The 14,130-nt window shown below is 33.7% G+C and overlaps 3 protein-coding genes and 1 long non-coding RNA gene across 13 annotated transcripts; 1 reads left to right on the forward strand and 3 right to left on the reverse strand.

Moving 5' to 3' along the window:
- Positions 1 to 1,611: 1,611 nt before the first annotated feature.
- On the reverse strand, positions 1,612 to 6,905 carry LOC122632823. Of its 2 annotated transcripts, none has more exons than XM_043820046.1 (2): positions 6,706 to 6,905; positions 1,612 to 3,628 (listed from the first exon to the last, which is right to left on the reverse strand). In XM_043820046.1, the coding sequence occupies exons 1-2, from the start codon at positions 6,744 to 6,746 to the stop codon at positions 3,001 to 3,003; spliced, it is 669 nt and encodes a 222-aa protein (XP_043675981.1). In that variant the 5' UTR covers positions 6,747 to 6,905; the 3' UTR covers positions 1,612 to 3,000. The 2 variants fall into 2 exon arrangements, with proteins under 2 accessions (XP_043675981.1, XP_043675983.1); XM_043820048.1 differs by lacking the exon at positions 6,706 to 6,905 and adding an exon at positions 3,807 to 4,603.
- Positions 6,906 to 7,150: 245 nt separating this feature from the next.
- LOC122632806 (probable cytochrome P450 301a1, mitochondrial) lies at positions 7,151 to 12,379 on the forward strand. 6 transcript variants are annotated; one of them, XR_006327953.1, is made up of 13 exons: positions 8,219 to 8,391; positions 8,459 to 8,706; positions 8,807 to 9,088; positions 9,266 to 9,377; positions 9,451 to 9,573; positions 9,663 to 9,804; positions 9,873 to 10,123; positions 10,185 to 10,356; positions 10,412 to 10,581; positions 10,659 to 10,737; positions 10,807 to 11,010; positions 11,071 to 11,285; positions 12,290 to 12,379. XR_006327953.1 is itself a non-coding variant. In XM_043820004.1 (12 exons), exons 2-12 carry the CDS (start codon positions 8,553 to 8,555, stop codon positions 11,179 to 11,181), a joined length of 1,800 nt encoding a protein of 599 aa, XP_043675939.1. In that variant the 5' UTR covers positions 8,219 to 8,391; positions 8,459 to 8,552; the 3' UTR covers positions 11,182 to 11,420. The 6 variants fall into 6 exon arrangements, 3 of the variants coding, with proteins under 3 accessions (XP_043675942.1, XP_043675939.1, XP_043675940.1); XR_006327951.1 differs by lacking the exon at positions 12,290 to 12,379 and adding an exon at positions 11,455 to 11,757; XR_006327952.1 differs by lacking the exon at positions 12,290 to 12,379 and adding an exon at positions 11,496 to 11,757.
- On the reverse strand, positions 7,781 to 8,146 carry LOC122632834. The gene is made up of 2 exons (XR_006327957.1): positions 8,001 to 8,146; positions 7,781 to 7,935 (listed from the first exon to the last, which is right to left on the reverse strand). It is a non-coding gene; the product is annotated as an uncharacterized LOC122632834 (long non-coding RNA).
- LOC122632814 lies at positions 11,563 to 13,910 on the reverse strand. 4 transcript variants are annotated; one of them, XR_006327954.1, is made up of 7 exons: positions 13,212 to 13,905; positions 12,773 to 13,038; positions 12,385 to 12,543; positions 12,065 to 12,305; positions 11,884 to 11,952; positions 11,705 to 11,794; positions 11,563 to 11,614 (listed from the first exon to the last, which is right to left on the reverse strand). XR_006327954.1 is itself a non-coding variant. In XM_043820027.1 (6 exons), exons 1-6 carry the CDS (start codon positions 13,485 to 13,487, stop codon positions 11,759 to 11,761), a joined length of 1,047 nt encoding a protein of 348 aa, XP_043675962.1. In that variant the 5' UTR covers positions 13,488 to 13,906; the 3' UTR covers positions 11,705 to 11,758. The 4 variants fall into 4 exon arrangements, 3 of the variants coding, with proteins under 3 accessions (XP_043675962.1, XP_043675963.1, XP_043675961.1); XM_043820027.1 differs by lacking the exon at positions 11,563 to 11,614 and having other exon boundaries at positions 13,212 to 13,906; XM_043820028.1 differs by lacking the exons at positions 11,563 to 11,614; positions 11,705 to 11,794 and having other exon boundaries at positions 11,830 to 11,952; positions 13,212 to 13,313; positions 13,532 to 13,910.
- Between the last annotated feature and the right edge of the window lie 220 nt (positions 13,911 to 14,130).

Consider the following 14,130-nt stretch of genomic DNA (forward strand, 5'->3'; position numbering starts at 1 on the left):
CTATTTTATATTCAAAATGCGTCAATAGCTATGTTATGTTTAAACGAATGCAGTATTTCTTATGTGTTAATAAATCATAGAAATTTAATAAAAAAGAAGAATAATTCTGTATAGGCATTAACAGTTTTACTGAGTTCACTATTTATTTAATCACATTTATATTTAACAATAGATATCACGTAACGTAAATTATTTTTAACTACAACACAAATGTAGATCTTGATAATTATTTATAAAATTCAGAAACGATATCCAATCTGTTCTTCATAAAAAAACTACTTTTATCTTCGGGATAGAATGTTTATCGAATTTTTTTAAAACGATAGTGCAGCGCATATCTGAAACATACAATATTGTTATTTTTTTAAATCATTGTTAAAAAAAAATAAAAACCATATGAGAGATAAATAGAAAAATAGAAAATGACGTGATACATCATTTACGATGACAGAATTTATGCGCACAATTCTTCTTCTTTTTAATTATCATTTTCATCTTAGATACAATTTCAATTTATCGTAATACTGATTTTTGTTTTATAACGAAACATAATGAAGTATAAAAAGTATAATGAAACTTAAGAATTGATTTGTTATCGTTGAATACGATATTTATGCTGTGTCTCATAAATAAAGTCATATGGGAGAATTAAAACATAAGAACATTATTCCGAAACGCGCAGGAAAAAGTTTATAAAATTTTTTAATGAATGTATTTGCAAAAAAATTTGATATTATTACACGCGAATGTTACATATTTATTTTTGTCAGAGAAAAACAAAATAATATAATTTAAAACAATGCATAATTGTATAGATCATTCGTGGTTGTTATAATCCTTTTAATAGTGTTTCAATACGTTGTGCGTACTTAAAGACGACATCTGATTACTTTCATTTGTGTTACCGTTGTTTCAATAATATCTCTTCGAACGAATTCTAACAAGGTAACGATTCTTCCTTCAATTCAAAAATAAAATTTGTACAAGTACATATAACTAATCTTTCCAAGTAACCTACCTTCGGAGAAATATAATCTGCGCATGTTCCTTTCTTGCTCTCGTTTAATATACTATCATTTTCCTGTGTATCAATATAAAGAGAGCGACGTTATTTTTTATTCAATGATGACGTAGCGACAGCCGATGTATGAAAATTTGATAAAAATTTGAATCAAGAATGATTAATTAATAATTATCATTGATTTCTTCCTACACACACACACACACACACACACACGAACGTATGCATGTATATGCATACGTACGTACATATTTGCATCGAAACATCATTTTGTGGTATTAATAATATAATAAAAAACATTTGCGGCAAGCGTTTATTGGATGAAATAAAATACCATAATCAAAATTGATACGACTATTTTGTTCTAACCTAATCGATTCTTCACTTCATAAGTATTTAAATAAATATGTATTTAATTTTACGATTATAATCGCTCTTAACAATAATATTACGCAACTAACATTGCAAAAATGACAAAAGAAATATGTAGTAAAATACAATAAATTAGAAACGATAGAAATAAATATAAGCATATACGTATGTAAGCATACAACTGAAACTTTCATCAATTGTTTAGAAGTAAATATAAATTAGAGATATACAAGCCTTTATTACAGCTAATAGTACTATGAAAATAAATAACAATAAGGCCATATCTATGTACATAGAATACATCAATACAAGCACAAATAAAAAGGTTATATCGAAACTGAAGAAAAGAAAGCGTCAAATTTCAATAGTTTTTCTTACATAAATAATTTTACATGACCACATTCGCAATTTTGATTGATATTTTTGTTTACAGTCGAAACAGATCGTGCGATTTTACATGTCACTTCGATACAATAAATCGCATGTGTATTAATTATATTAACTAGTAATAAAATTGAAATTTGTATCATTGTACTTTCATTTAAAAGTAACCCGTTTGACTCCGTCGTCGAAGATGCGATCTTTCCATAATGCAGCATTGTACTTTGTACGAGATTTATAGAAAGAAAAATATAGTTTTTTTTTGTACATAAAATTTAATTGCACACTTTTTTGTTTTATCGTATGCGCATATTTGCTAAATTATAGAAAAGCCTATAATGTATTTTTTGCTTAATTTATTCGGACTTTAACTGAATTTTCAAATACATATCACTCAATTTACTACATTCTCGATTTTGCTCGCTACAAGGTGAAATTAGACGATTTTGAAACGATGTTATATAGTAAATATGGAATGTTCGTTAAGCTCGCCGGTAATCTTGGTAGAAATGTTGGAGCGCGTATAATAATTTCAATGCAATAACCTTGCATCCTTTTTAGCAGTTTACGAATGTTCTAATCAAGACACGAACTTTCATTACGAATCGTGCCAGAAGAAGAATTCCTTTTCCCATTTTACGTCCGTTTCTTTTTAATAACAGCAAATTTTTAACACAAAATATTTATATCGATGAACTCCCACGGTTTATCAATATCTCCCAATATGTTCCATTAACTTAAAAAATAATAATATGCCTCGATAGCAACGACCATTTGTAAAAGAAAAAAAATCTACATTACGATACTCTTTCCTAAAGAGCCAATCGACGTTAATTACGTATTTTTCGTAAGCCATTTGGCCATATAAACTTTCACAACGAGTTAACATACGACAGAGAAAAGAAGCCCAAATCTATCCGACTATATTTCCTGTGCACTTTTCAAGTTATATAAAATTCATCGAGAGATAACAACGTAATTACTTAGGTAGTTTCAACAATAAAATCTTATATGATTTCTCATTAAGTGCGACCAAGTGAGACGTCCCAAGTTAAATTAGAGGTCAGGTGGTCTCACTTAGTCTCGATCGTTAAACTCGAAGATGTATTTGAATAATCTGAATGTTCGCGCGTCGACAAAAGTAGGATAAACTTGTTTCAAGTTTATAAACGACTTAATGCGATCAATGGTCGTTAAACTTATCGAAACATAGAACAGCTACCAAATCAGATTTGGCCATCTACGTCGACTTGATATCGGAGCGCAAGATATTGAGCAACATCCGTCATCCTGTTGATACTACGATGAAGTCCTCGTAAATGATGTCTGAAATTGTTGGCAATTGAATTAGCTAGATCGATGCACTCCTCGTTCTCTAGGCTGGAATCATTTTCGACTCCGATTTCCGACTCGGAATCGGACGAGAGAGAAGACGTGATCGAGGATGCGCTCTGTATGCTTTGCATCGAGGTAGTGCTTGGACAACGAGCGTGTCCCAATCTGTTGGCTGTTTCCGTACTCGTCTGATAAGCAAGGACCGACTTATCGGCATCTTCCTCTTCTCGAGATTGGGCACGATCCTCCTTCGACCAAAGCAACTCGACTTTCATCTGATTGACGATGTGATACAAACGATACAAGTCCGTGTTGGCTAACGTTTCTTTCACGTTATTGCCGGCTTTCAAACGAATCGTATCACCAGCATCGCCAACGGTCAGATCCAACAGTCTTCTCGGTATCAAGATCGTTTCTTCCATCTCGCTGACGGTCTTGACGAATCTTTCCATGCTGTTCAGAATGCTCGCGCAACTGAACTCTGGCTCATCGTGCCGCGCGATTCTACGCAGACTCGTCCTACAACACATAATATCATTATCCCATTACTTTCATCTTTGCTTCAAAGGGAGCAACGTTTGGCGCATCTCCTCGCGCGCGCTGAAAGGTGAATGACGTACCGCCACAATAAAGATAATTCTTTTGGTTGGGGGAGGGGAGAGAGAGAGAGAGAGAGATCATGGAAAGAAAATATTACCCCATACGCAACATTTTAACTCGTTCTTAGACGCACGCACACCGACGATTTCTCCGTTACAACATTACAAAAGGACCGCGAACATCGACTCGAGCTTCTACCAACGCCAAGAATCGTGTTCTATCGAACGTTGTAAAGAGCATTGCCTTTTTACGTATAAACGTATACGCACATACGTACCCCCAATTACGTGCTACTCAATATGCAAATTCAAATCTACCTTTTCCTATCTCTCCTACACTTTCCATATTCATTTTTAATCATTCATATTCATCGTTACAGTTATTAAATCATTACCTTTTCCGTTGGACTTAGAATCGAATGGAACATAATAACGGATATCGTATGATAATGAAATTGACAAAACATCTTTCCATATTTCCGTGCGGATTGTGTCTTCGATCGAAAGGGGAAACAAGTATGCACGATATAGCACGGGTTGCGTGTTCCGGAGACACCTTTGACCGACGCGCGTCCCTTGAATAGGCGCGAACGTCATCGGTCGTAGCCTCCGTGCTTACATACTTGTTTATCTTACATAATGAATCGATATCGACGAGTCTACTTTTCTTTTATCTACATATGTATATAATAGATATGCAGATAGATGGTCGAATTACGTTCCTACGATGCGTCCTTCTTTGCACTTGTTCGACTTTGACCTCGCTCTTTCTCCGTCTAAACATTAAACGAAGATTTCACTCGTTATCTATTACAAGACTTTTTCCTCATCATCGTGCACGATGACTCGCCATTCTGCGTATCTCTATCCATCTTTCATTCTCGTATTTGTCGTCGAGAATTCGCTCGACTATACGTTTAAAGAAATAATTTAGCCGTTTGAATAGCGCTCTAAATTTTCGAATCTATTGAAGGAAGTATGTATATACGTGTAGTTGCGATGTGGTAGTTGCGATCGTACGACTCCCGAGTACACGAGCACTCGTTATCGCTCTGTGCTACACTATGAATAATTGTGTCTATCGCTATAAGACTGCACTATGTTTACTTAATGTGAGATTGTCTTTAACTTACGAACTTTTTAATTCACTTCTTACATGCAATTTGTTATTTTTCATTTTTTATGTTTGATACATCAGGCTCGTACGAATCCGTGATAACACGTTCTTATCATTATCGAAAGAACATCTCATGAATATTTTGTCCGGTACTCTTAAATAAATATAAAGTCTTTATCGAAATGAGATAACAATCGTTCAGCAATAGTAAAACTAATGAAATTCATCCGTTTTACGAAGGAAGTCGTTTATTAAACGAGTATCAGGCATCGATCTCGTATGCGTATCGAAAGTGCTTCGTAATATTAGATATATAAAATCGTTCTATTATCTATAACTATTTTTATATTTCTCCAATCTAACGTTTTTAATTCGTAGTTACGATATCGCGCGTCAAAGATAAAACTTTAAGAGATTTAAACTCGTTTAATCGTTCGAGAACGTTGCACACAGATCGCATCGACCCAACGCGTCTATGTAATACAGATTTAATAAGGCGTCATTAGTTTTCATAATAAGGGCTTCAGGGTAGCTCATTCTCTAGACCGAATATTACGTACATCCGTCGTTCTGATCATTGAAGAAAATCGTCGAGAGCATCCTTTTAAAAGACTTCCACGTTCGTTACCTTGAATTTCGACGATGTAAAGAGTATTTACACTTCTGTTAACTTTTAAATCCTCGGGTCTTCTTTTACATTTGCACAATGAAACATTATTCTCCGTTATATATCTCATTGACCTTTTTTTTTTTTTTTTCATTCCTATGATTTAATCGCGAAACTGTTATCGGCGTTATCTTTTACATTTTTTAAGTAAAAATAAACTTTAAATCAAATATTCGTACATCTAGGGACATAGATTACATCAGAACTCGTTGCGAGGAAACGAAAAATCATCATATTTATTTAAAAGCAAATTTGTTAATCGTTCGAACGAAACTATGTCTAGCACGATTCACCTTTTAACATTCGGTCTTTTCTTTAATTGTTACACGAGCCAGGGTATATCCCAAACTTTATTTTCGACGCGTTACACAATCAAATGGAAGATGAGTTCGCTTAAAAAGGTAACGAATTACGATATCCTTCCGACGAACTTTGGAATCTAAAGAGCTTCCTAGTTGGGGCAATATTCTTGCCTCCGGCAACGTTTTGTAATGTTTACTTTGAATCACAAATTGAGATTTTGATTCCTGCGAAATTTGGAACGCAATCCAAACTGGAATAATATAAAATTATTCTAATGTTTTCGTAAAACGATATGTCATTGGCTTTAAAAAAAAAAACATTGTAAATTCAAAATCATTTGGAGTGCGAAGCGTGTGTGTGTGTGCGCGCGCGCGTGTGTGTGTATATATATATATATGTATATATATCCGAAAGGTAAAGGAATTCACGTGGCATAGCCTCATTTCAAAGAAGCCACATCATTGGATATCTCTCGATTCTCTCTTGCTGCTATCTTGCGATACAATGTAACTCGACATATCTTTTTCATCCCTCGTAGCTCGTCAAACTTGAAATTGAATTTAACCGCGTAGGAAATGCGATACAATATCCTGGATGACGTTTTATCCTCGTCATACGCTATGACTAATTCAATGCACCCGACATAAACGAACGATTTTTCTACGAAACAGGCACCGCTACGAAATAGGATTATACGTTTGACCATGAATCAGCCTAATTTACTATTTGCCAACACCTCTGCGGTTTCTTAGGAGCTGTATTAGGAGAATGCGTGTCACGCGTTTTCAAACTTATTAACTTACAACGATCTTATCCGAAGGGTCTTAAAGGAGAAAAGAGAGACGAAGAAAGAGACAAAAATAAGAGAAACGAGAGAAAGAGAAAGCGAGAAAATAACAGTTATTCGTACCTGCTGCTGTCGACGTTCGACGTGATGTCGGAATAATTCATTGTTCAGGGTTATGCTCGATTTCGTGGATTTAACGATGCGTCTACGAAGAAGCGACGGGCCAGCTGATTTTTTCGGACTCTTACACTACACTGTCACAACGCGTTGCCTCACGCGAGGTAAGAAAAACGTGCGTGATTGGACTTCCTAATATCTCTTCCCCTCTTAGTGCCTTTCGTAAAAAAAAAAAAAAACAATCGTTCGATCAGATTATTGGGTAAGAGTCACAGTTATGGAGAGGACGAGGTAGAGTGGAAAATCGTTGACGTTGATTAGCAGCGCCGTTCTCGTACGATAATATAAGCTTCGCTATATACATAAAAGGTCACGTGACGTTACGAGCGTCATCTCTCGCCAGATCTATGACGTAAAATCAGTCCTTTCGCCGATGTCGTCAAGAATTATTTCGAAAACGTAATTAACTTACTGTACGCGCGTGCTCTTTCCTTTGTAGTAACGCGCGCGACGTAGATATACTCGCAAAATTTTATTTTCGAGCACGTATCATGCGTCCGATAAACGCGATCGCTCGATCATTAATATTATCCTCGCTTTTCGAATTTTTCATAGGAAATAATTTGACGTATTGCGTAGTACGTAGAAAATTTCTATCTATGCTTTGACCGCTCTTGACTTTAGCTTCAAGAATCTTCTTCGATTCCAATTCGACGGGTATTGCGGCCTTGCTCTTTGGAATCCTACAACGTACGTTCGTTTTTTTTTTTTTTTTTTTTTTTCCTTTATTTTAAACAATTGAACGAGTTCAATTATTTGCTTCTCACACTTTCGACGCTTTTTCCATGAAATTTCAATAATATCGTTTTTTCTTTTTGCGTCAATGAGACGAATTGTAATGCATATGTACGTATGTATAAGTTATTAACGAGCTGGAGACCTTGGTCGCTAATATCAAATGTTTTTTTATTCGCTCGTGGGTATCTACCTTTTATGAATATAAAAACATATACATATGTATACCCATTTTTCTATTACGTAGATTGCCAGGAATGAATATGGAAAAGAAATAATAACAGAATAACAGATGACACTGACTTTTTACTTCTTATTACGTCTCGTGCATACAAACGGGATGGTGAAAATTCAATGGAAGAGACTATAAGCGAAGTTGCTAAATTATTTTCACGTATATTACCTCGATTGATTCTTCGATCCATTAATCGTGGCTTCGATCTGTAAAATTATCGATCAATTAATGTTATCCATTGGTATATTATCGGATGAAATAATGTAGCGACGGTTGTACTTGGGAGTACACACGGTGTTTACACGTGTTACGCCATGTAGTATATGCGAATTCGATACAATGCTCGATATACCGTTCAAAATAACGTCGAATGCACTATTCATAATGTGTACAAAGAAACTCGTTTTACTGCGCATAATTCTTACAACCTCACATGCACGGGCGCGCGAGCGCGCGCGCGTATCTATATATCTATTTTATTACATGCACATGTCCAGAAAGGAAAAAATATATATTTCTTACGATACAATGTGAAAGTTCGAACTTTGTTTGGTAGTTACCAAGGCAACCGAGTTTGTTCGCACATATTACTAGCTTCGTTATCAATTTTTATTAACGCCTAAATAATACATGTTACACTTTAAAAGAGCAAGATATATCAGGTATGTAAATTTAATTACGTAGTTTTGTTAGATATCGACTCGTTAAATCTTGTTTTATGTAACGTAGGAATACTTGATAAATTTTCTGCCTAATTTGTCTGCTTAACGTTGTAATTCTGATCTTCGTAAGAAAAAAAGGAAAAATTCATTTTGACTAAATCATGATGTGCCGAGTATTGTCACCTTCGGCGATAGTCCTCCGATTCTATCCATTTTGTATGAACGGTAATACGTGCCGTGGAATTACTAAATTTCCGGTATTGTCGAATGTGGAAAATCAAAGATGTATAGATATAAATACCAATGAAGTTATATGTAAGTTACGCCATTTTTATCATCATCGATTTTAATTTAATTTTGCAATAATTTGTTATTTGCCGTTTAATACTTGTAAACACATTTAATGATACTTTAGCGACACGTATGGCTCAATCTCACGCAGCGTCAGCCGTTAGCGAAACTTTAAATCGCGATGACACGCTACCTTTGATGGAGTCAACGAGCGCGGAAGTGATGTCGGAAACTTTTGAAATACCGAGTAAATTTTTGCGACCAACCATCGAAGATAGAGCTCCGTTATCCTTCGATCAGATACCAGGTCCCATGATAATGAAGCTTTGGGAAAAATATTGGAAATACGTGCCGATTTTCGGTACGCAACTGTTTTCCAGTCTGCTAAACAACAGATTCAGCCAGGGTATGATCCGTCAAAAGTTCGAGCTAGGAGACTCGATCGAAAGACTCGCGTTTACACGACGCGTTTAACGTTCTTAGTCATTTCTTCCGCATTACTAATTTTGACTAATTTCTTCACTGAAAGAAGTTCGATCACGATTAGCACGTTCTATTAGTTATTGTAAATTTGTGATTTTAGGACGATTAAGTTGGAATCGCAACATTACGCCGGTTAAATATCTCTTTAATAGATACGGTTGTATCGTAAGACTCAGTGGTCCATTATCCGGTGATATCGTCATGATTCATAGGTAATGGCACAATTATTCGTACAGGTGAAAAATATTGTCTTATTGAAATATTGAATTTATTTTCGCACGTCAGGCCAGAACATATAGAAGAAGTTTTCAAACAAGAAGGCAATACTCCCATTCGTAGTGGTATCGACGTTCTCGAGCACTATCGTCTTCACTATCGGAAATATCGTCTCGCAGGTGCTTTTTCAATGTTAGTATTGTACATATGTTTCTATATCGTTAAATGTATGTGTATATATCTTTGGCAAAAAAAGATGTCAAAGTCGTTCTCTATTATAGGCAAAGTTCGGAATGGTTAGAATTGAAAGAAAAAGTACACAAACCGTTCAATAAGATAGATCCAAAGTTTTTCAGAAAGCTTGAAATAGTTTCCGAAGATTTCATAGGTCAAATACGAAAAATACGTAATAGACAGGACGAAGTACGTATGTAGTTTTCAAACGGGTTCCAAATCCAACTGCTAGAACGAGCATTTTTACGAACGATTAGGTCCCTGATAATTTCAACGAAGACATTGCTCGCTGGGGTTCGGAATGTTTCTTCACCCTTATATTCGATAAGAAGCTTGGATTTCTCGATTCAACAGGACAGAACCCTACATCGGAGCCAGCAATATTCATCGATGCGCTTACGACCGCTCACAAGTATTTGAGCCGTTGCGAAACTGGTTTTCAAGTATGGAGATTCTTTGATACTCCCTTTTCTAAACGGCTTTTCTCGGCGTGCGATGTTATCGATGGGTGAGCGCCACTCATAGCTTGATATCATTCTGTGATATCAAATTAATTGATTTTATTTCAGTATTATAGGTAAATACATTCGTCAAGCACAAAATATGTTTCGAACCCGATCGCCGTTGTCTTGTTCCGAGGAAACTTCATCTGTTCTAGAAAAGTTGTTGTTAGCTCAACGTCTTCATCCCGATGATGTTTCCACCTTATTGATGGACATGGCAATTTTGGGAGTTCAAGCGGTAAAGGCGATTCGTTAAAAATAATCAAATTAGTCTCTATGTCTCGTGCTTTTAGATGACAAGTTGCGAAGCGTTTCTTTTATACTTCTTGGCAAAGAGTCCCCGAGTTCAGAAAAAATTATACGAAGAGATCGTTTCTGTTATTCCTAACGCGGAATCTTCGATAACCGAAACTAATTTGCAAGACATGCCGTATTTAAAAGCTTGCTTGAAAGAAAGTCTGAGGTATCATAATATTTTCATATCGATAAAAATATCTAATTTGAATAATTTTACGATGCGGTTACATTTTTCAATTCAAGATTGCGACCTGCTTTTCCATACATTACCAGACTATTACCAAATTCGATATGTCTCCATGGATATACAGTACCAAAAGGGGTAAACGCATATGCCGCATTTCTTTCGCTTTGTATCCATTTTTCACTCTAAAATATTACAAATGTTTAGACTTTCGTAATAATGGCCAGTCAAATAACATCGCAACGCGAAGAAAATTTCGAAGATCCGGAGAAATTTCGACCGGAAAGATGGTTAACGAATCGAGTGGACGATGATTTTCAAGAATATAGTTATTTACCATTTGGACATGGCGCACGATCTTGCCTGGGAAGACATATGGCTGAAATAAAAATGGCATTGCTTACGGCAAAGGTAAACGTGAAAATGCTGAAAAATCCATTACACACTGTCACTTTGGGTATATATTTTTAGTTGGTCCGGGAGTTCAAAATTGAGTATAATTACGCCGATATTGGAACCAGTTTTTACATGATGAATGTACCTGATAAACCTCTTCGTTTTCGATTTATCGATAGAGATTGAAGCAACGATTATTACTTACAACGATATACTTGGATATGACAAAATAATTTTGTTATAAAATTTTTTCTACGAGTTAAGGAATATGAATTATACAGGAAATAACAGTAAGTAGGCATTATATTAATTCTATCGAGTGTTGTATTTATATGGAAACTACTACGTTCTCTCAGTTATAAGTGTGTTCAGTAATTACTATTGCTATTTATTTTAATAAAAATATGTTATATATTAACTTTTAATTTTTACCTTTTAACGTTCAAATTTATTTGAAAGAAAGCACGATTTAGGAGATACCGATTTCACTATGCTTACAGCCGATGAAACGATGATATACGATAGTTTTATAGATGTTACGGAACGTTTACGGTGGATAATTTGAGAAATCATTCAGTTGCTCGATGATAATAATGCAATCTATCATAATCACGAAATACTGAAAAATTTCATTTTAAATAAATTATTCATTAATAATTGATATAAACCAAAGCAAGATTGCAATTTAAAATCTGTTAAGATTACTGACCTTGTAAACGAAGTGATGGCCAAAATCAAATAGACCCAGCCCGGAAAGCCTTAGTCATTTTTGTGTAATTTGTAGAATAAATTGGAAAATCTATAGAACACAAAATTTTATAGACAGTTATAACATCATCGATATTTATCATGTTCGTTCATGTAATTTGTTTTGGCAAAATACCTTACCTCTTCTTGTCTTTCTGAATCGTAGGTGAAATCTCTCAAAATATGAAGCGCGTGCTCCGTATGTTTTATCTAAATTACATTGTATAAAGTAATTATCGCAAGCTTAGCTTGCTTATATATTTTCAAAAGTATTTATTACTTTGAAAACGAGTAAAATACATTTATCTATCATTGTTATTACCTTTGTGCAACATTTTTCGATGGTGTTATTTAGAAATATCACTTTAAAGAATGATATAGCTATCGACAATACTACGGGTATAAAATCAAATATATACGATAATTTGAATGAAAAATATGTATGCTGTGCCTGTACAAATCCCAGTACGTATATAAATTGAGTCATCATGTCAGTGGTTAGTTGTATTTGGAACGTTTCGTGGAATTCATAACATGTTTTTGAAAGTTCCAGGTGTACGTGCCTTTGGAAATATATTTTCAATAGACGAAGCAGAGATATTTTGTAAAGTTATAAATAAACAATAATTGTTACATATTTACATTATTGTTAATAGACTTTGTTTATGGTGAGGAGTATCGATGAAACGTTGGTAATTTGATCTTTTGAAAGCTGTGCTTATCCGTGTTGCTTCTGAATTTTTGTTCGTGGTTAAATGTAAAATATACTTGTTAATTTTTTCAAAGATCGACGCCGTATACCTATATATACAAAAAAATATATATGTTTGTGCGAGTACTAAATTATCGATTTTTATTTTCATTCGTTCAATTCATTCCGTTGAGATAAAAATTTTTTTTTTAACGATTTTCTACGATGATCGATAGTTAAAATTTTATTTTCTACAAAATATCGGTTGTGACCCATTAAAAAAAGGAAATAGTTTCTCTAAAATATTGCTTTTTTATAAAATTATTAGTTAACGCGTACCAAATAACAGATTCATATTTCAGGTCCATCAAGTTATTAGCAACTGAACAATGATTTATTACAAATAAGAATAAATATGGTTTCATCTCTTTTAAGCTATCCTTGTACCATGATAACTCTGTTATATTTATACTGACAGAAACTAATATCCATATGAGAATATTACGCTTTATTCTATTATGTAAACTTTGATATTTATTTGGAATATGAAGTCTTTCCAGTGTATCGTTTATCATAGTAATTTTGTCCAAGCATCGTTTCCATCTCTAAAATATAATTAAAAAATGTATTAATTCTTAACTATAACCGTTGATAAGCTATTCATTAATCGTAATGGGAAAAAATGTGGAATTATAACAAAACATCTAATTGGTAGTACGTGAATTTCTAATATAAATATTTGAAATAGTTCGATAGTTTGAAATAATAAATAACATACTTGCTTATAATATTGCGAACCGATCACTGTTATCATCATAGTAAATAATTTAGTATTAAACATTATAAAACCTATTATGTCTTGACAAATGAAGTTGTGATTCTGCAAATAAATGGAAATGCTGAAGTAAATAAGCCAGATAATTATTACATACAAGTTACTGAAATATGTGTTTAGTTTTCCGGGAAGATTTTCGAAATTTCCGAGTGCAAAGAATTTTAAAATTAGTTCTAGAGGGAAAAAAGCGTTAGCTAAATTACTCGACATAGTTGCCATTATACGATTCTACACTCACTGTGCCGTATTCAAGTATTACGTACCATTATATTCCAAACGTGCTTACAATGTCCTACGTGTATACTCTCTTTAATAGATTGATCTATCAAGGAGTATTAATACGTAATGAGATCATCCATTAGCACTTTTGTTTACGTTTCGCTATGTTTATTACACTTCGACATTCGCCATTATAAAGATTCGATTTATATTAATCAAAAGAAAATAGCAATTTAATATTGTGAAAGTAACCATCGTATGTACATATATTTTATGTATATACAATACTTCGTTTAACTTTCATTCCTTTTAATCTCGATAAAACTAGTTTGTCATTATTGTTTAATGGATATGTGATATAAAAAACAGACTTGTACGTTGACTTTATAAATAAGATATTTTTAAAGTAAATAATGCTATAATCCATTTTTTTTTTTTTTTTTTTTTGAAAATAGTTACAAATTAGGATTTTTCTATAATTACATTATACTATGTACAAATACACAATTTTTTTCTTATATAGTCGCAATTATTATGTCGTGTCATGTACACAAATAATTATCCAATCACAATTAATGTTCTTCATAAGAGTAAATTGTGCATGGATAATCATTTTAAGTATACAATCTGTATGCTTGAGAAA

Source organism: Vespula pensylvanica, chromosome 11 (genome assembly GCF_014466175.1).
Source record: "Vespula pensylvanica isolate Volc-1 chromosome 11, ASM1446617v1, whole genome shotgun sequence".
Lineage (NCBI taxonomy): Eukaryota > Metazoa > Arthropoda > Insecta > Hymenoptera > Vespidae > Vespula > Vespula pensylvanica.